Raw genomic sequence first — 21,322 nt, forward strand, 5'->3', positions numbered from 1 at the left:
TTAACTTGGCTCCAGATGGTTTTAGGCTCTTTTCAAAACGATCTCAGGTGGTGTTAACACCGTATGATGTTACTCCGCACTGAAAGCTCATAGTTGTCTCATTTCTTCCCCTCAGGAGCAATACGAGCTGTACTGTGAGATGGGCTCCACTTTCCAGCTGTGTAAGATCTGTGCCGAGAATGACAAGGATGTGAAGATTGAACCCTGTGGTCATCTCATGTGCACCTCCTGTCTCACTGCCTGGCAGGTACGAGAGTGGGTGGGTGGAAGGGGTTTGTGTGGGTTGGTTGCTCCAAGTTAAGTGTCATAACTCATAGCTGTTGAGAGGAGAACTCGCTGTTCAAGTGCTCTTCTCTGCAGACGTAACTGACATATAAAAGCACATCACCTCCTTTCATCACTGCGTGCTGTCACATCTGCCTACGTTACAGGAGTCGGAAGGTCAGGGAACGGGATGTCCCTTCTGCCGCTGTGAGATTAAGGGTACAGAGCCCATCGTCGTGGATCCTTTTGACCCCAAGGACAACAGCGGGGGCTCCTGCAGGGGCACATATGGGGCTGAGGGTGCTCCATCACCCAGCTATGACGACGATGATGACGACAGACTTGAAGACCCCCACCTCATGATGAGCAAACTTGCCTGTACAAAGGTAAGATTGTGGAAAGACCTTGACTTACTTGTGACAAAAGTTATCTCAGTTTGCTCAAAGTTTCATGACACTGGGCAAACTGTTCTGGTATTTTCCGTTGATAAACCGTTGAGGCACTTGCTTTAGGTGGTTTGACGCCCTGGGTGCACCTCATGGTTTGCTACTGTCCTCTTCTCTGTTTTTATGAGAGACCCATCTCTGCAGATGAAACACTCCCTGCCTTGCCCTTTTCACTTTTTGTGAGCTTCAAGCTCACGGCTCATATCTCAAGTCTTTCATCTCCATCTTTCATGGTGCCAAGGTAGCAGCTTTTTTTTTATGCCCCTCGGTATTTGATATGTGGAGCATTCTCCTGTCCTCCATCTTTTATGTGCCTCTGAGAAACTCTGTGCATTAGTCTGCTTATAGCGGAGGTGAATACATGAGATGACGCACACTTTGATGTGGGCCCTGGAATTTTTTTGGCTTTGATTGCTGACCCTGCCTATTTCTCATCTTTAACCATTTCTTTAAATGTACTTGTACTGGGATGTACTTCGTACAAACAAAATGAGTCTTGGATTAATTATTTTGAGTAACTACACAAAATAAAGCTCTGTCATTGGACAGTACAGTAAAGTTTAAAGATAGAGTTATTGCATAAAATTTCAGTGAAAAACAATATATTGTATATGTTTTTGCATATGTAATTAGTTTTGGACAATGCAAACAGTGAGGACAGAAAACATTACATCTAGCTGATTTCTTCAACGGAGCAAGTTCTTCTATTCATCTATTTAAATGCTAACAGTACATTTTATTTATTTGTATTTATTAATTCATTTATCTATTTTCAGTCATGTCATCCAGCCCTAGATAATGATAACTTTAGACCATTTGAGGAGAAATAAGATGAACTGTAGTATATTCCTCTTAATCCATTATTAAATATTAAAAAAGCAGGTGGTTGGAGTTTGGCAGACATTAGATTGACAGTTTGTGCAGTTTGTGGATCAAATGTATCATGAAAAGTTGCCATGAGGAAAAAACCTGATTGTGTTCAAATGTAGCTGATCAGATGTGATCGTTGTGTGTTGTGATCCAGGTGGAGCGGCCCCCGTCACCCATGTCCATGGCTCCTCAGTCCTCTCTTCCCCCTGTCCCACCCAGACTAGACCTGCTACCACACAGACCTCCCAACCCCCCTGGTGCTTCCAGCCCTGGGGTCTCCACTAAGGTAACTGAACATACACAACCAACGTAACTCCTTGTTTGGGAATATCAAAAATAAAAGTTTGGTCAATGCTTTTACATATTTCACAGTTTTGATTTTCCAGTTTATGTCTTGAAGGTTGTGTCATAGTCTACAGGTCAACAGGGACGAGTGCCGGCATAGATGAGGGGACATTGTTGATGTTTATTTCAGTGTAGATTGAATTTACACATCATTTTAAAGCAAGCTCAATTACTTCCATGTTTGTAACATAAAAGCCATTTCAGTGTTTTCCCAAAATTCGGTTATTTATTTTTATTTTTAGTACCTTTAGCTGAACTATTCAAACATTGTGCTTTGCAGCTGGGTCGTAGCTTGACTTTTATGATGCATCCACAGAGTCGAAGCAGAGAGCAAAATCAGACTGAAATTTAAGAATAATTCCACTTGTAGCCCATCTCTGTCAGTGAATTATTCCACCTTGACGCATGTAAGGTGTTGAAATGACAGCTACAATGATCAGTGTTTTTTTATATTCAGCATGTAACTAATTTTAGAGTGTATTACCACTGACTCACACATTCATATTACCATATATTTCTGCATAAATGAAGATAAATGGAAACTGTAGGAAGAAGCTGGAATTGTCTGCAGATGATACATATTTTTTTTCCTTGGTGTTATTCATCAAAGTTATGAATATTGTTGATTATGATGACAAATGATTACACAGTGGTCTTTTTGCTAAATTAATTATTTCCCGCGCTGAAGATAACAGCACTGAGTTTTCTTGGATTTCACATCAATATTGTATGTAGTCTAAATGAGCTCCCTCTATCTCTGTTTCTCCCCTCCAGGCAGCAACTCACCACAAAGACAAGCCTCTCCCCCTCCCCCCAGCACTGAGGGATCTCCCCCCTCCTCCTCCCCCAGACCGCCCCCACACAGCCGGGACAGCCTCTGATGGACGTCTGCCGAGGCGGCCCTTACCCTGCACTCCCGGGGAGCCCCCTCGAGATAAGCTCCCTCCTGCGCCCCCAAACCGGCCCCTGGCTGACTGGAACTCCCGGCCTGTTCCCAAGGCCCCCACCTCCTCTTCCTCCTCCTCCTCCTCATCTTCCTCATCCACCCAAGTTTCCAGTCTGGGAGGGGACTTTCGAGCAGGTGTCAGAGAACTCTCCAACCGACACTCCCTCCCCTTGGCGCTGCCCTCGGCTCTGGACACACGCTCAGACTCACAGAAGAACAACAGCTCCCTCAGTCTGGACCACCAGCTGGTCAGAGGAACCACAAAACACCACACACTAAACTACCATTTGATTGGATGTGAATTAATTGGCTACAATCGCAAGCACACAACCTTTTAGTTGTAACTGTAACTGTATTTGTTTTCTTGCAGAGTTAAATAGAACGTTAAATATAAAGCTACAACTAACAGGCCATTTAGCTAAACTAAATCCACCTACCAGCAACTCTCTAATTAACGGTACAGACACGAATGTCATCACTCTTCTCATCTAACTCCAAGTATAACTAAGACCGACTAGAGTGTTTTTCCCGAAATTACTATTCCTTTAATGTGATTAGTATTTAGTTCCTAGATTTTGATTGTGAAAATATTCTTCACTTTAAAGTTTCTGAGATTTCTGCTTCTGCTTCCTTTCCAGAATTTTGCAGCGATAGCCGGTCAAGATTATGACAACCCCAAGGTCAAGCCCTCATCCTCAGCCAACGCCATCTATTCCCTGGCAATTAGGTACGTTGCACTGGCACTGTAATGACATTAGATGAGTGGAACATCTCTTCTTTGAATGACATGATTCTTACTCTCGTGCAGATCACAAAACATATTTTAGGAAGCTTGTTTCCTCTCAAAAAAACATTTAGCCTTCTTGTGTTTACATTTCATGAATCCATATTTACAGTTGTAGTGTAAATATTAGTGGGATTGTTTGTTCGCAGACCCTCTCCAGCGCAGAGGCCGGTGGCAGGAGAGGAGGCACGTGACAGTGAGGAGGAGTCCGAGTACATGATCCCCTCCTCTCGTCCGGTCCTGCCCCCCATCACAGCACCACTTGTAGGGGAGATCCAACCAGTCCCGAGGCCTCCACAGCCTCAGACCCAAGCCTCCACACTCAACTCAAGGTATTCAAAACACTCAATGAATCACATCTAGATGAAATTACTTTGATAATTACAGTACTGTGTCTGTTATCGTCATATTATTATTATTGTTGTTGTTGTAGGCTGACACTGGCTGAACTAGAGGATGGACCTCAAATGTATGAAGCCATGTACCACATCCAGGTCAGGTCACAACAAGCCAGAGATTCAGGTATTTGAATTCACTAATCTTTGTACACACTACAATTAGGTAAACACGCAGCTGAGTCACTTTGACTCAGCTGCGTGTAGATCTTTCTGTCTACGATCCTGCAGAGATGTATTTGTGTTGTTTCTGCTTTAAAATGAACCACACTCTAACCACTCAGTCTGAATTTCTGACACCATGTGGAAAAACACCTACTCTCTGTGTTGGCATGAATGTAAATTATATTTTTGGTTACAGTTGTGACTCATCTGAAGCTGTTTTCGAGGATATAATTATCTGTGTATATGAATGAAACCAGGCATATGCTAAATCTGTATTTAACTTGATGTAGTTCTGTCTATCAGATACTGTAGAGCTAATACATTGTTTTTAATCCATCCCAGACTATTCAGAGTTGCCCCCTATGGCGATGACCAATGGTCCCAGAGACCATGCAGACGAGGACAGGGAAGAGGAGGAAAATGGCTACGACTTCCCCAAACCCCGGCTGCCAATGCCCACTGCCCGACGGACCCTTTCAGAACTTGGGGGGTCATCTTCCTCGTCTTCATCTTCCTCGTCAAGCTCATCCTCCACAGCTGCTTTCAGCCGCCTTTCTCTAGATTCGGACGCTGGAGCTTCAGCATGTAAGTATACTTACCTCTATTGAGCCAGAGCTTGTTTTTAATAGATAATATAACTTCACAAAATGATAAATAAACAGCACGTCGTATTTGTGAGCATTCTATTGTTAAAGGTGAAGTAATGTAAATTATGGGGTAATTAACAAGCCATGTTGTGAAAGGTTATTTTTACTGTTGCATAAATTTATCCAAGGTCACAAGTGACTGTTATTTTTTTTTGCCTCAACTTGCACATGTGCTATAAAAAGGATATCACCTCTGGCCATCAGAAAGAATGAAATAAAAAATGAAACTACCTAAATAGCTAGATATCATTAGCATAAGTGGGAACTCCTTTCTGTGATTAGCGTGAACTGACCCTTTTTTTTAAAACGTGGGCTTTTATTTAGAGACTTGACACTTGGCACATACACTGGAGGCGTGTACGGTAACTGGTTGGCACGAATGGAAAATGGTGCGTGTGTTTCATGAAATCACTTGGATGTAAAAATGTATAACGGCAGCCTCTTTGTTCCGGGCCTTGCTGGCCAAAAAGCAATTAAAAGTGCTGATGAATCAATATCTTGAAGTAGCACAGAAGTCCTGTGACCCGGAGTGCAGCCTAAAAAGTCGACCAACGCGCTTTGCTTCTACTTGGTATGAGGCCAGTCGTCATACAGATTTTCCAGAAGCTCTCTGAAGTTGATGTTAGACTCAAATCTGGACTTTGATGGATTTGAATCGATTGCAGTACATCATCTGCTCCAGTCTGTGCAATCACAGAGTGCAAAGAAGGGTAAAGACCAATAATTACAGAGAGCTGTTCAGTCACATCAGTGACCTTTTTAAGAAAAACAGTAAGTGCTGCCTCCAGGATTTTGAACATACCTGACAGTGTATCATCAGGAGTCTCATATTGACCACTGAGATGTCACCGATGGCAACTAACGCAACATTAGTGGCCTCAGCAGACCTGTCGCATTTTGTAGAAGAAGGTAGAAAAGCAGGTGCAGGAGGGACGGACCATGGGGGGCTGGACCAGAGCGTCCTTTAAAGTAGACACTGACAAGCTTGATGAACAAATGACAGCATGATATTTCCTGTCCAACGGTGCTAATGTGAAGCCTTTTGATTACGAAAGCCACACTGCTAAACGTTTTTTAGCTGTTTCTTTATGAGACAGCCTTTTTATTTCTCAGAGTAATCTCCTTGTCTCTGCAGTGAGCTGACATTTACTACCTACGCTGATTGCTGGGTGTCTGAGTGTTCCTCTAAAGACTTAAATCTTTGTACCTTAGGGCCAATTAAGTGGCTCTCAGACAAGCTGACAAGCTCTGAGATCATAATTAGACTCTTTATGAGTGCTTTATTAAAGGTCGCTGCAGTGGAAAGGTTAGCCAGTTCAGCTTATATACAGTGTGATAAAAACACGTCAGACAAATTAGATCTAAATTATTCCCAGTAAAGTAAATCTTCAATCACATTAACCTATATTGACCTTTAGGGTATTTAAAAAGAATTTATGTTGTTTCAGATTTAACGAAACCTTAAAATTACAGACCGTTTCGGCTTTAAAGGTGTATACACTCACTTTCCCTGTTTGTTCAGCCTTCTCAGAGCCGGTGGAAGCTCCAGAGAGACCTCCAAAGCCCCTGCCCAGACGAATCAACTCGGATCGTCGACCCAGTCCTGTCCCGCCCGTCCCTGCTCCACCCTGTAGTGGGGCAATAGGAGGAGAAGCCAACACTCAAATCAGTAGCGAGATCGAGCACCTCATGAGTCAGGGATACTCTTACCAGGACATCCAGAAAGCACTGATGATTGCACAGAACAATATCGAAATGGCCAAGAATATCCTACGCGAGTTTGTCTCCATTCCCTCCACCGCGCATGTTCTTACATAGCACACTCCTCGTGCCTCTCTCTTGTGTTTGCTCTCTCGCCCTAGCTTGGCCCAGCCTGGTTGGCTTTAGGTTGGCACGGCCCAGCCCAAAGCCCAAAGCCCATTGCCTGCAGCACTACCTCCGGTGCTGGCTGACGCCCTACGCCCCTGTGGATTTTTAACTGGCTGTTCCTCCAGCGAGCTCACGGCATCTCTGGGTCTCCGCGCCCTGCACTCCATGCGCTTTCAACAGTGTCTGGCCGCCTTTAAACTGCTACAGCGGGGGCCTCTTCGTTTTCAAGGACACATCCACGGGACTGACTGAGCGCGTGTGGAACAATGACGGGACGCCACGTGGCACGAGACTTTCATAGGAATCCTGGGAAGACAGATTCTTATCTTTCATGTCGAAGCCTCTTGCTGAAAATGTAACCAACACCTCACAAATAAAACTAAAAATGTATGTCTATATGAAAATTTAATATATGAGTAAATATATATTAAATGTGTGTAATATATACAGTACGTGCATCTTCAGTATGTAAAAATGATTTCAGCTTTGAGGGTCGCTGTTGGTACAAGCGATATGGGTAGACGGGGACCAGATTAAAGGGGCCCTCTCTGGCGGACTGAGGGATGTGAGAGTGTGGAGAAACACATGTGAGGAAGAGGTGTCTTCCTCACCAGGATGTGTTGTTCAGCAGCAGCTTAGAAGACGTGCAGCAGAGCTTTTTCACAATGAATTCAGTCTGTTATGGCCTTTTGATTAACAATGTTACTTTGGTACCTTTTCTTTTTTTTTCTTTTTTTTTTTTAGAAAAACATGCTTGTTTTGTCGTGTTGTATTTTTCAAAGCATGACGATGGTTTGAGGTCTGGACTGTTGTCTGGCAGTGTGTCTATATATATATATATATATATATATATATATATGTGTGTGTGTGTGTGTGTGTTTTTTGTGTATGTCAGCGTGTGTGCGTGTCTGCCAGACCTACTCCTCATGACCTGCTCTTCAATGAACCCCTGTTCCTGTACAACATGAATGTGGAATTACAGTCAGTATACTCAGACTCGTGCTCTGTAAACGTACTACTGCTCTAACTCTGGCGGGGCCTAGTGTAGATGTAGAGCCTGGCAGTGAGATTATTAGAGGACGTACTAATGTCGACGACCCTGCAGTACCAGACTAGGCTCGTGTTGTGTGATCCGTGGTGGCTGAAACGTTTTTTTGTTTTGTCTTCGTCTAACTTCATTGGCTGGCTGGTTCAGACTTCATGTCTCCAGCTCAGTCCAGTGTTATGAAACAAAAAAAAAATGTCATTGATTTACTTTGGTAATATATTATTGTAATATGATCATAAATGTTATTATAATTATTTCAGAAGTGCTTCACTGCTGCTACTATTGTTAGTGCTAAACAATTACGCCTTAAATGTACATTTGTGAATATTGTGTTTAACCGTCAACCTGTTTCTTTAAAGTGACAGTATCACCCGTGTTTCTCCAGTCCGTAATGTAGCATACTTGAAAGTACAAGCGGCTTGTGAGCCTGCAGCCCTCTCAAGCTGTCGACTCTTCGGTGTTTTAACCTTTTTTTTTATATATATTTATATATATTCTCTATGATTCTCTACAGGTGGACTCTGTATAGCAACAGTAATTAAGCAGACAAAATGCTTTCGGTATGGAAACCAGCCATCTTGTAATAGATTCTCTTTCACATCAGTTTCCTTTCTCACCCTACAGAAAGGGAGTGATTGCTGAGGCTTTTTAGAAAAGTAGGCTCATGGGTTTGCTGGCCCACCCCCAAGTCTACATTCAAATCAGTATTTGGGCCAACTGTAAGAACTAACTCAGGAATGATGTTTCACACGTGGCGCTCACCCTGGCTGTCAGAAGACCAGAGGAAGACTCATTGGCAGAACAGACAGCAGCTCACCTGCCGTCTGTTCATCCAGGTGACATGTAGCCAAAAGTATCCGTTTAATGAAGTCACGCAAGTAGCCTATTACTCTTTTTGTCACATTATAACTTGCACATTTTTTGTATTATTTCCAATGTTCGCAGGACTAGAGACAGCAGCTTCATCTCCAGGTACTATGAATGAATAAGATAAATAAATGCAAGGAGCTTTTAGGTACATTGACTTGAACCTCTCCCAGCATATGAAGAAGAATGTTTTTTTTTGTTTTTTGGGAGGGTGTAAATCATATCATTTGCTAATCAGCCCCTAGCTTATTCTGAGTAATGCTGTCTGTTGACTGGAAGCTATCTCTGTCTGGCCATCCTCTAGTTCTTTTCTGTTCCTAGTTGCCTTGAGAAACTTCTTGAATGATGGGTAATAGACGAGCAGGTCCCCAACGCTCAATACTGTACCAATGTTTTGTTGATGTTTCGAGGACAGCATGTCATTGTGTGTTTTGTTTTTCTCACAGGATACCAATTTGTGCTTTGATACTGTCACTCTAAAGAAAAGCAAATTGTATAAAGTTAGTGATATGACAAAAAAAAATGGCTGTTCATAGTTCATTTTGCATTCCTGTACATGTATTTTGTTCCAAAGGTTTCGTTTACTTATGTGAGTAATTCTGTGAGCAGTGCCATATATTTAGAGATCCTCACCATGTGTAGAATAAGGCCTTGTTTCTGAGGAGAGTTTGTAGGTATCGATCTGTATCTGTTGATCTCTGAAGGCGAGATTGTGCATTTTTGCTTGTATTAATCTGTCCTCTCTGCCTTGTCGGCCGCAGCAGGCCTCATCTGTGAGGAGGGTGTGGGTGGGGGGGTTGGAGGTCTTGGCTTCCTTTTTTGTTTTTCTTTCTTACCTGAAAGAGAAATTAGGTCCCAGATCAGTGCTCGGCCTCACGAGCCCATTACCCTCAGTCCCTATGTTGGGGTACTTTCAACTTCTTGCCAGAAGAGGGAGCTGTTGTTCCATGTAGCTGTGTCGCTTCTCGTCAGTAAAAGGCGTTCATTAACTTTTTTGATGGATTTTAAAGCTCATATCACTTTGGAAGTCTGCACAGTGCTGTTAATAAAATGATAAGCAAAAGCCATCACGTGTCTCTTCTCTACGGATGTTAAGCTTATAGATGCCATTACTATCAAATGCAGGCAAAGACTTAAAAAGCAACACTTATAAACTCATTTAAGAGTGCCAGATGTCTTTGTCACAGTAAAAACAAAATTTCCTATGCATGTCATAAACTCAGGATGCACAAGCCATTTGAGATTATCTATTGAACAGTGAATTGGTTCATTATAGTCCAGACAGGTATAAAATAACAACACTGAAGAACTGAGACTTTAAGTAATGATGTAAATTGAAAAGAAACATTGCAACGACTATGCTAAAGTAGAGTTTTGATTGCAGGAGTTTATTCAGTTGTGTGTAGTCTTTTCACAGGAGACATTTTGACTTGTCGAAGCAGGAAAAGCACAGCTGTAAATAATAAGATTAAGGACGGCTCCGTTCCATTAAGTGTCCCAATAAGCCAAGTCGTCGAGTGAGCATGCACAATACCAGAGCCCTGGAGCCGGCTCACCTAAATGGAATGCAGCCATCACTAATGCTATTAGTAACACCTGTGCTTTTCCTGCTGTGACAAGTCAAAATGCCTTCTGTGGAAAAAGGTCTATTGAAGTCGTGCAGAAGAGGAGAGGACCTGAACAGGATTAGACATGAAGGAACAGATCTGCTGAAACTCTCAGGGTATTTCAAGATGATGCTTAAAACAGTATGTATTCAGAAAACAAAGAGCCCTGCAGAAACAAGTGAGCAGAACTGCAGACAGGTTCAATACTTCAGTGCCATTTGTATTTTGTAGCTGAGAGTCTCGAAAGTTCAGTAATGCATTTGGTAACTGCATTAAAAACCAAAATCTGATTTGACCGCCCGGCCAGTGTATCAAATCAGCATCATATTTGAGCCATTTTTAAAACTCTTATGTAACTTAATAAAGCCCTCTGTGTACCAACAGACTGCTGAAGCTTAACATGTAGTTTATGTCTGCAGGAGCGAGACAATAAGATCATGCTTCGGTTGTCTGCATGTTACAATTATAGAATAAGTGACGCTTTAATTACAGGCCCATCATTTCCTGGAAGGAACTACGTGATTTTGTACTAATTATAAGAAAAATAGGTATTTCTTTGAAAGAACTACTTAATTGAAACACAAGTGAATACTCGTACATTACTTATTTAACATTGGAAACTTAATTCTACATACATTTTCAATTGCTTGTCTGTAGACACATTTCAAGAGTCACAATAGGTTAAGCTGACAATTATCAGGATTAAATAAAAGTGTTTCAACTGAACACTGTTTCTATTTGTCCTATAATTAGTACCAAATTACACAATAATTACACATGTACAGTAGCTCTTTCTGGGGAAACTTACTAGGAACATATGAAGAAATATTTCATAAAATAAAATCTGATATTAAAATGTCTGTTTTGGGAAAAACTGGCAGGGAAAAAACTTTTACACAAAGTCATTTTAACATGCACACATTTCCAGTTCTTTTCATTTAACATCTTTATTTGCTATAATTTTCAAAAACTACAAACAATGAAATTTGTTGGTAAATTGGTTTCAACGTCATCAGTGACATTAATTTTACAACCCCAAGGCATTAAAAGGCATTTTACAGATTTCAGACATCCCTAACCATTTAACTGTGGTAGTTCTTATAAACAGCAGAAAAAACAGAGTAACAGAGGGTAGGAAGGTAAGTGTGGATGATACCTGCAGATAATGGAGCACAGAGCGTCTTGATTGTTGATTGTCTACAAACTTTGCATAATGTGGAGTCACAGTCATTCCCCCCTACTCAGTAGTCATGTCATATACTGTAGTTAGCATGTCCCTAGTCATCATGTCTGAGGGGGATTCTGTGTCTCTCTGGGATCCAACAGATTATTATTATTACTAAGTTTCAGTCAACACATGAATTGATTCAGTCGTTTTCTTAGGAGGGCAACTTCATGCCATGAACCATATTTACCATGGACAAACAATCTGTTCTACCCTCATACTTCCTCTTAGAAAAGAAATAAAAATAGCTGCTGAACTACATTTTATTCACATACAGTCACATTAAACAAAACAACTGTTTCACATTAGAGAAACATAACTGCACGAAGAAGACAGAAATCAGTGCACTGGACATTAAATATGAACAACAATACAAATATGGGGGTTGCTGATATTTCTATAGGCTTTCATTGGATTTCTAAGGCATCTGTAAGTTTTTAACTTGACTGTCGGCAAAACTTGAACTCAAACACACAAAGTATCAAAACTAGACTGTGAAGGAAAGAAACGACAAAGTAAAGAGACTATTAGACACTATTATTCACCCGTCTCACAAAACCATCTTTTAATACACACAAACTGGGGAGGGTAAAGATGAGAGTGTTAGCTGTAGAGAAGAGGAAACTACAAATATGACTGCTGTGTGATTAAATGACCTACACGTTTGTTTTCAGCATTTTTGGTGAGGCTGTAACTGGCTGTAGGGGGAAGAATCGTTGCATCCACAAAGATTTCAGTGTGCAGACTTCAGCAAAACTGGAAACATGAACAAAAGAAAAAATAAAATAAAATAAAAACAAGGGCTGTGGTCGAATAGTCTTTTTTTGCTGAGGAAGGTTCCTAACTAGAATTCTCCTTCACATGTTTGCTTGACCTCATGACGTTTTCCATCGAGAGGAAAATACGTTATGTATTTGATTATTTGACCGCAGCCAAGACCTCTACCTAAACTCTTCATGCTCTCCATAAAGAGCAAAGAAACAAAATAAAACACTATCTGGTCATTTATTTTTGGTTGTTTTTTTTCTGTGGTGTTATTTTAAATAAAGAAATATATACATTATAATATGTACACTTGATAAAGAGCTGTTTCAGGCTGCTATTCAGTGACTGCTTTGCCTGAGGTGATGCTTAGTCTGGTATAAAAACAGTCCCTGTCAATGTTGTGCTCTAATTATCTTTCTATGGACAATCAGCAGTATACAAGGCTCATGGTAATGAGAACTATATGCTAACTGGGTTTGAAGGTGGAACATTTATTATCAGAGTTATGTCATGGAGAGCTCAAAGCACGTCTCATTAAAGCTCAAGTTGCATTCCAACAGAAATGTGCTGGGATGTAAAGGACGGCAAGCAAAAGCTGCAGCTTGGAATAATTTGAGTGTCGGTCATCCATCATGATATTAACGGACAGGCGGCTGAGTTTTTCCATGACGTAAGGAGCTGTGGTGGAAGCTTGAAGGCATCGGCGGGTCTGAGCCTGAGAGGGAAGAACAGGAGCAGCTGTTGGTGCGTCTGCAGTCGCCTCCTCACTTCTGCACGTCCAGGTACTCACCGCCCTTTACTCCAGAGGGCAAACACAGACGCAAAAAAAGAGGGCGTGGTAAAGAGGTGGGGTGTAGGAGTGCAGAACAACAGCATCATCTTTCAGTTAAACGGTAGATATCTACCTGGTTGCTGGGAGGCTGCTTCTCTCCGTTGACGCCCAGGAGCACGGCTTCCTCCGTGTTGTCACTCTTCATCTCCACCACGATGTTATCTTTGTTGGACTTCTCTTTGGTGCTGCAAGACCAAACAACTCCTTTACAGTCAGGAAACATACAGATTGCAATAGACTGTTCTTTTAACCAACCATAACGATGATGTTGACTTTTTGGCAACTTGGAGACAGTGGAAACTAGCTGTAATCACCTCATTATCACCTTTTTAGATATGACCAGTAGACATGGAGCAACATTAGCGTTCATTTGGAGTCTAATATTTACTCTCCTTTTAGCTCTATTTCTGGTCTTCACCAACTCCTGAGGGAAATATCTGGCTCTTTAGCAGCTCCACTATGCTGGTGATAATTATCTGTGGGTTCATCACTACGAGCGGTGCCTTTCACATAACACAGTTGTTTATATGGAAAATATTGATTGACAGCAGCTTTAACTGTGTGTGCTTGTAATTATGTTAAATTATGTCATTTTAATTTTTTTTAGCAGTTTTGTTTTTGTGTATTTGTATTTTATTCTACGGCTGATTTTAAGGTCAACTAGGGTTCTGATATCTTCCAAGCAGAACACAAATGAATATAAATACAAACTGTCAACATCTCAGTTATCATTCACATGGGTTCAGAGGTTGATCTGGAGACATCTCAAATGTAGTGTGCATGGTGGTAATGACCATTCATTTTATCAATATTCATTTATTTCAATATTAACTTGATATCATCTAAAATGACTATTTGTGTCGTCTGATTAAATTGACTGCACCAACTTTATAAACCATCATCTCCAGGTCTGATGTTCATTATGGACACTTTCCACTTTCCTCATAGAAGAAAATTAATTTTCTATATGATGAATTTAGTATGTTAATATTATACACAGTTCAAGGAAGTGAAGTCTGCATGTACTGTATGTGCATTAATATCTAAAAAAGTGAAAATGTTTCTTACACCACTTCCTGTTTCGTCTGGCCTTAAAGTCTATTTAGATACTAGGACGAAGTACATTTTTCAAAAAGTAATTGAGGCTGGGTCTAAAGGGGTTAAGACACATCACATCACATCACCCTACCCTACTCACAGGTCTTGCTTGCCGGATCGGCCACAGATTTTGCCCTTTTTGTAGAGGAAGTAGAGCACACTCCCCAAGATGGCCAGCAGCAGGATGCAGATAATGATGACTGCAATGATTACACCACTGCCCTCTGGTGGAGGAGAAGCACAAGAACAGCCACAGGGTTACTCGCCGTCACCGGATTATGAATGAGATGACGGTACGAGGCAGTAGAGTCTGATACGGGATCGCATCAGGCAGGCTGTGCAGCATTCCACAGTGTGATGGTACAGAAGAAAGCATTTTACTGTGCGTCTAAAGAGAGTGCAGCACTAGCATCATTCAGGTGAACCTAAACCTGGCAACCTACAGAAAGGAAGGTGCAAAGTAATTCAGGAGTATAGGAGGAGAGGTGCGCTCATACAACAGCATGACAACATGCACAGGAAGAGGTGAAGATGACGGTTTGAGGTTTGGCTCATCAGGAGAGAGGAGGGTCTGATGAATGCTGGGAGGTGAGAGAGGGAGGTGCTGTGGAGGAGAAGTGGAAGGAAGCTTTTTGCCTTTTGAAGGAGAGAAGTGAAGGAGAGTCTTCAGCAGCGCAACATACAAACCTTTCTTGATTTTCTTTGGTGGGATAGCTGTTTCTGCTTTGACTGAGAAAAACCACATGAGCATAATTATCAGTGGGTGGCTGGATGTATTAAATAACTCATATCAGCAGGCCTGACTCTCTCTCACACACACACACACACACACACACACACACACACAGGCAGTTTAGACCTGCAGCAGAGGCCTGACCTGAACACATTAATTGTTTAATTTGAGAGGATCTTATCCGTCATTTGAAGCTAAACATCTAGCCTGATAGTCCGACTGTGGTCAGTAGCACGACAGTCATTTCCTCTTCTGAGGGCCTGGAAATTTCCTGGCATGACGTACAAGAGAGCGGGGAGACAGGAGGAGAGAGAAAACACAAGGCAGTGCCCGTAATGGGAGTCAGGAGACTCGCTCTGAGTGCATTCAAAGCATCAGCTGCTTTCAAGAGTCACACTGATGCATGTGTGTGTTTGTGGTTGTGTACTGTGTGTGTGTGTGTGTGTGTGTGTGTGTGTGTGTGTGTGTGTGTGTGTGTGTGTATCCGCACGCCATAATGCTAACAGGGATGCAACACTCGTTTCTTAAAGACACTGTATACAGAGGGTAAACCACATCACTCATTTTTATCTGATTACTTTTCTTGAATGTAAATCTCCTCTAGTGTTTTCATTTTTTCACATAATTTGTAAAAAGACCACTTATAAACAAATAAAGTTTAATTACATAATAACTTAATGAGCAGAATATAAGAGCTGTGCCAACAAATTAGTGAATAAGACACCTCGCAGCGAAAACAGACCTCAAACTATAAATACCTTGTAGAAACCACAGTTTTTAATCAGAGCGATCACTACCCAACACGGCTGTAATGACCTTTCAGTCATGCCAGCGTGGTAATTGCTGCAGCCTTCAGGTGCTTTCTAGTTTTCCTTTCTCGCTCTCATTCTTTCTGTCTGACTCACAGAAAAAAACGGCACAGCCAGGCGGTGAGTGAAAGGAAGTCTGAAACCACCTGAACATGCAGATAATAACCTTTACTCGACAACTGACGAATCGCTCTCGCTCTCGGTCAAGTCCTTGTCATGGGGTTTAATATAGTAGGCGGTACAGAGTGACTGTGGTCTTACCTGTGGCAGAGAAAATGGTAGTGGTAGTTGTAGTGGTAGTGCTAGTAGTAGTAGTGGTGGTGGTGGCTGGTGTGGTGGTGTTTATAGCTGAAAACAGGTAGAGGCACAAAAGGGAGGACATTCCCTGTTAACACACTAGGGGGAAGCACATTTAACGGCCGCACAACTTCACAGCGTCTCGTCCGAAAACAACAACAACACTGATTGAAATGTCCAGACAGGCAACACGTTACAGAGCAGAGCTCGAGCCCTTCAGACAAAGTAACGATAAACAACGAAGTGACACAGACACGATGAGGGAGGAACAGAAGGACGGGGGGGGGAAGCGAGGAGGACAACAGATAGAGACGTACACGTATATAAACACAAAGAGCAGAGACAGGAAATGCAAGCAGCAGGCGGAGGAGGAGGAACCCACTGGCTTTGATGTTGAAGGTCACCGTGTCAGTGCCGTACTCGTTGGAGGCATTGCAGAAAGCAGTGATGTCAGAGGTGACCTTGACCCTGACCACGCTCTGAATGCCCTCCTCAGTCTCTGTCTGGGATGCTGTCTTGAGGACCTGGCACAAAAACACACAGTTAAAGACACAGAGAAAAGCAGAAGTCACCCTTTCTTCTGCATAGGTCAGATCTGAAGAGTTGACTGCAACTGTGACACATCCTGTCACACACTGAAGAAAGGGTGCATCATCGGTCTGAAATGCAACTAACCTGACCGTTAGTGGCAGCTGATGGCACCTCTCTTTCTTCCAATGCAGAAACACACTAACAAAATCCATTTGATCAAAATCAGACCAGCGCTATTGAAGATGTCACGCTCTGTGAGGCTGTACTCATGCACAGCTGTGCTTTGAGCTAAATGCTAACATCAGCACGCTAACATGCTCACAATGACAAAGTTAACAGATATAGTGTTTACCAGCATGTTAGCATGCTAACATTTACTAAATAGGATTAAACACACAGTTGAAGCTGATGGGAAAGTCATTGGTTTTGCAGGTATTTAGTCATACGCCAAAGTAATGGACAAATTAAAAGTCTTCAGGATTGAAGAGATTAAGAAAAATGTGGCATTTCTGTTGCAGTTGCAGTTAATCTGCTGTACCTTTCCGTCAGAGGTGGTCCAGGTAACGGTGGGAGCGGGGAAACCTCTGACTTGGCAGCTCAGGTCGACTGTCGTCTCAAAATTCTCCTCCATCTCCGTGTACTCCGGCTTCATGATCTCTGGTGGGCCTGAAGAGAGAGGAGCAAGAAATAATAACCAGGTTCCTCCATAAACATGATTACTATAACTACTGACAGTACATGTTGCTAATGCACAAGTGCAATATGCTTTCCTTTTAAAATAAAAGAATACAACTGAAACTACACAGAAATGTGGAAGAAACTGAACATAAAACATAAACCCACACTGAAAATTAACATTAAACTATACATTATATTATGGTATTTCTGAATGAATAATAGATTGATTATTGACCAGAAAGCAATTAAATATTCAGTATACAGTATTTGTCATCAGATTTACCCTGGACATTAACAAGAAGCATCCCGCTGGTTTCCATTCCCTCAATCTCAGGAACTGTCACCACACACACAAACGTCCCTGCTGTGTCAAACGTGGCGTCCTTCAGGATCAAAGTGTGGCCCTTTGAAACCTCCCCTCCGTTCTACACACACCAGGACACAAAAAGCAGATTTAACATACACACACACACACACACACGCTGACATGAAGCAGGGGTTACCAGTCTACTAGTTTTTAGTAGACCAGACGGCTGCTTCAGCAAAGTTTTTACACAATGTTTACGTCAACTGATCTGCCACCAATCATTGTGATAAATATTAAGAACATAGTAATATTTTTTTGTCTTTTGGGTGTTTAAACTGCCAACAAAAACAAATCTTATCTAGTCAACAACCATTTTCAAAGACTTCCTCTACACAAATGTTAAACATGAGATTCACTAACATCTGCATGGTAAACTCCCATGCAGATGATTGAAATTAGAAACACTAGACTGCACCTCTGCAGACCTCTGAGTCTATGATAAGATGGTATCAGCCTGATGATGTCTCGACCGGACAGATGTGGGGCGTCAGAAAATGAGTGTCGTAGTTAAAGACGCCTGATTTTTGCCCTTTCTTGCCCTTTCTTGCCTAGTTTAGCCACTTCTACGACATGTTTTGATCATGATTTATTTATTTCCAGTGAACCTGTAACCATTTGACTATCACCCTCGGGTCAGCAGCTTTATACCAAATTAATCAGGTCTGTAGGTGCAACGTCATCCTCTGCACAATATATATGTATGCTGTCAGTCAAAGTGACTCTGTGATCGCCTAATCTGACACTAAATGCGAGTGAGTATGTGACCTTAAACCAGACTGTGTGTGTCTGGAGAGAAGAGAGGGCGTTGCAGGTGGCCTTCAGCTCCCCTCCTTGGGCCACCACAATAGTGTCTTCAGGCATCACCACGGCAGGTTTGAGATCTACACATAGCAGGGAGAAAGAGAGAAAACAAAACTCAAACTGGGCATGTACAGTCGTGTACTGCTGATAAAATGTATTTGTTGTCATGGTCACAAATCGTATCAGTGCAGATTCCTTACAGTTGACGAACACAGTGGTATTTCCTGAGATCTCCTCAAAGCTATCCGTGTCCGTAGAGGTACAATGGTAGACTCCACTGTGTAGACGGGTCACATTATTCAGCACCACCTTATCGGTGTCCCAAGTGTTACCATCCTACAAAAAGCCAAGTAATCGGATCAACACATGAACATGTAACTTCTGACTCAACATGGGTGAGGAGTCCTTAAAGTTCATCAGAGAAAAATGGAAATTCTGATCAGATAGATTGTAATCAGACAAAATGGAACTTTGCTGCTGCCTTCGGTGCATGAACAATGAGCGCAGAAAGGTTGATTTTCTTACGTGCGTGATTGAAATAAGTGAGGATGGAGTATTCCCGTTGCCATGGCAGTGAAGCTCAACCGAGTCTCCTTCCTTGATTTTGCCCTTCGGTGACTCCACCCAAACACTTACAGCTGTGGAGGGGTCTGAAACAGAGAGAGGCATTCAAGGTCCAACTACACACCTGAACTTTAACCATCCCTGCATCAGACTACGCTAAATCTCCTCCTCATCTGAACCTCATGCCCTCCTGATGAAACTTTGCTGAAAGGTTCAAAGAGGCGACTCCAAGTCTATCAGGGCACACACAAGGCCAAGGCCAACATCATTTTCAAGTTGAAGTAGCCGTTAACGTAACATTTTTCACTGCGACTGAAGAAATATGCTGATTTGAGAGTTAGTTATTTCTCTAAGTCCACATTAAACAGCCTGTTCTCCTGTGCGTCTTTCTGGCTCTGGCACAGAAAGATGACGTTGAGATTCTCGATCCTGACTACAAAGCTCTGGTGCGTCGACAGCTGTCAATGAGCACCACTCCAGATCTATTTAAATTGCTCTCTGATAATACAGGTTTCCCACTTGTAAATAATGTTCACCTCAACATCCAAGTAGTAATTATGACTGGGAAAGTTTGACCTTTCTGGAAGCTCCAATATATCCAACAAGAGTTTAATAATATGATAAAAACCAAACAAACGCGGATGCCTAAAGTCATTTAATTTAATTTAATTTAAATACACCAAAATTTAATGGATTATTGTAATTTGGTCAATGCATAGTATTTTAACCCTCACACAGCCAACTCTGTGATCATAAAAGTTTTCACATAACATGAATGCTCGCAAGCTGTTAACATGGGAATCTTTCCCTTTTCTAGCGTCCATGCCATTTAACATGAACTCGGCATGAGCACCGTTAGTTCCAGTTAAGAGAAATCTTAATGGTTTAACATACAATAATATTTTAATTATAGGGTGCTTCCAACTTTGTGAACTTTGTGGCAGCAGTTTTCCTGTGGAGATGTAATATTCTGGTGTCTGCATAGATTGTTTGGACGTCCACATACTGGTATGATAATACTGTATCAAAGCAGTGGTCAATATGGGGCAGTTGGTGTCACTTTTTAAAACCGTGATTATCTCATTTTGAAAATAAACTTGTTAGGTAGTCTCAGTGTGTGCCATGATGCTGGTGTTGGACTGTGTGAAACTCACAGTATACAGTCACATTAATACGGTTGGTCTCGGTCATCCTGAGTCCTCCAGGAACAAAGTAGGTGACCTCGCAGTAGAATTGATCATCTTTGTCCTCCTTCACCACCTTCATGCTCAGCTCACTCTTAACTGAGAACAGACCACTGGATTCACTAGTGATGCTGGGCACAACTTTCACCACTGGAAGACACATTCGCAAACACACAAGGGGAAGGGAAATGGAGAAAAAAGATTAAACCACATTAAGTACAAACTAAAACAGTGAAGATTGTATTGCAGATGTCTATGTTGATCCGTCTCACCATCCTGATCACTGCGTAGCGGCGTGTCGTTTCTGTACCAAGTGATGTTCGGCTTGGGGAAGCCATTTTTGACCTCACAGGTCCCAATCTACAGGAGAGAAGAGAGAATGAGGGAAGACCAAATTCAAACAGTTTAACTGTAGCCTGATAGTCATTTCATCTTTATACTCTGATGCTCATGATTCAAAGCTTGTTTACCTTGGATGGGCTTTCTTCGTTGACTGAGATCCCTGTTTGCACACCCTCAATGGTGGGACGGTTTGGTGTTTCTGAACAGGAATTAAGAAATGAATGAAAAACTAGAAACGACTAAATAGTCTAAAGAAAATGTGTTCTGGCAGCTGATAATTTGCAGTTTGAAACAGTTTCAATGTCTTTGCATGTTGCATATATAAAAATATTAACAATTTAAAATGCTTTAAAATGTATTTTTTGCTTATGAGGAGTTAAAGTGTCATTTGAAGCACTGAAAGGGTTTGAAGTATTATTGTGAGCAGTGAAAGGAGTTGAAGTGCTGAAAAATGTTGAAATGTTTCACTGGCAGCATTAAAGAATACATGATGAAAGAAGTTGAAATGTCAGTTGAAGAGACAGACACGAATGAAATGTCAGTCAATGTGCAGTTCAAGTGTTGTAAACATTGTAAGCAGTTGAAGTGCAAGATCTGAAAGTAGTTGGACTGTCAATGAAAAAAAATAGCAATAATGAAAAAAATCAGTTCAAGTGTTAATTGACATGTAATGGGTGAACGCAGTTGGTGTGTAAGCAAGGAAAGCACAAGAAACTTTGGTTAATTTGTAAGTTGATGAGACAGTTGAGTGGATCTCCGGTTGCTTTGAAGGCCAGAATTCAAAAAGTCACATTGCTCACAAAGTGACATTGTGTGAGAGACGATGAGTTTGAGAACGATGTG

General features: G+C 41.7%; 2 protein-coding genes across 2 annotated transcripts in view; one reads left to right on the forward strand and one right to left on the reverse strand.

The window, feature by feature from the left end:
- The window catches only part of cbl (Cbl proto-oncogene, E3 ubiquitin protein ligase), a 35,293-nt gene extending 28,184 nt beyond the window's left edge, over positions 1–7,109 (forward strand). The window contains exons 8-16 of the mRNA XM_070905649.1: positions 116–247; positions 432–650; positions 1,735–1,866; positions 2,700–3,119; positions 3,510–3,598; positions 3,805–3,987; positions 4,089–4,177; positions 4,558–4,800; positions 6,385–7,109. Coding sequence (XP_070761750.1) covers positions 116–247; positions 432–650; positions 1,735–1,866; positions 2,700–3,119; positions 3,510–3,598; positions 3,805–3,987; positions 4,089–4,177; positions 4,558–4,800; positions 6,385–6,680 — 1,803 coding nt within the window. The 3' untranslated portion in view covers positions 6,681–7,109. The remainder of the gene's footprint in view (positions 1–115; positions 248–431; positions 651–1,734; positions 1,867–2,699; positions 3,120–3,509; positions 3,599–3,804; positions 3,988–4,088; positions 4,178–4,557; positions 4,801–6,384) is intronic.
- Positions 7,110–11,181: 4,072 nt separating this feature from the next.
- Positions 11,182–21,322, reverse strand: part of mcamb (melanoma cell adhesion molecule b) — a 35,858-nt gene continuing 25,717 nt past the window's right edge. Inside the window, exons 4-17 of the mRNA XM_070905516.1 lie at positions 20,608–20,678; positions 20,410–20,497; positions 20,108–20,287; positions 18,915–19,039; positions 18,590–18,725; positions 18,354–18,469; positions 17,505–17,646; positions 17,082–17,209; positions 16,395–16,536; positions 15,977–16,063; positions 14,861–14,902; positions 14,274–14,397; positions 13,149–13,260; positions 11,182–13,037 (exon numbers count right to left, since the gene is read on the reverse strand). Of these exons, the coding sequence (XP_070761617.1) occupies positions 13,008–13,037; positions 13,149–13,260; positions 14,274–14,397; positions 14,861–14,902; positions 15,977–16,063; positions 16,395–16,536; positions 17,082–17,209; positions 17,505–17,646; positions 18,354–18,469; positions 18,590–18,725; positions 18,915–19,039; positions 20,108–20,287; positions 20,410–20,497; positions 20,608–20,678 (1,523 nt within the window). The 3' untranslated portion in view covers positions 11,182–13,007. The remainder of the gene's footprint in view (positions 13,038–13,148; positions 13,261–14,273; positions 14,398–14,860; positions 14,903–15,976; positions 16,064–16,394; positions 16,537–17,081; positions 17,210–17,504; positions 17,647–18,353; positions 18,470–18,589; positions 18,726–18,914; positions 19,040–20,107; positions 20,288–20,409; positions 20,498–20,607; positions 20,679–21,322) is intronic.

Source organism: Enoplosus armatus, chromosome 5 (genome assembly GCF_043641665.1).
Source record: "Enoplosus armatus isolate fEnoArm2 chromosome 5, fEnoArm2.hap1, whole genome shotgun sequence".
NCBI classification, from domain to species: domain Eukaryota; kingdom Metazoa; phylum Chordata; class Actinopteri; order Centrarchiformes; family Enoplosidae; genus Enoplosus; species Enoplosus armatus.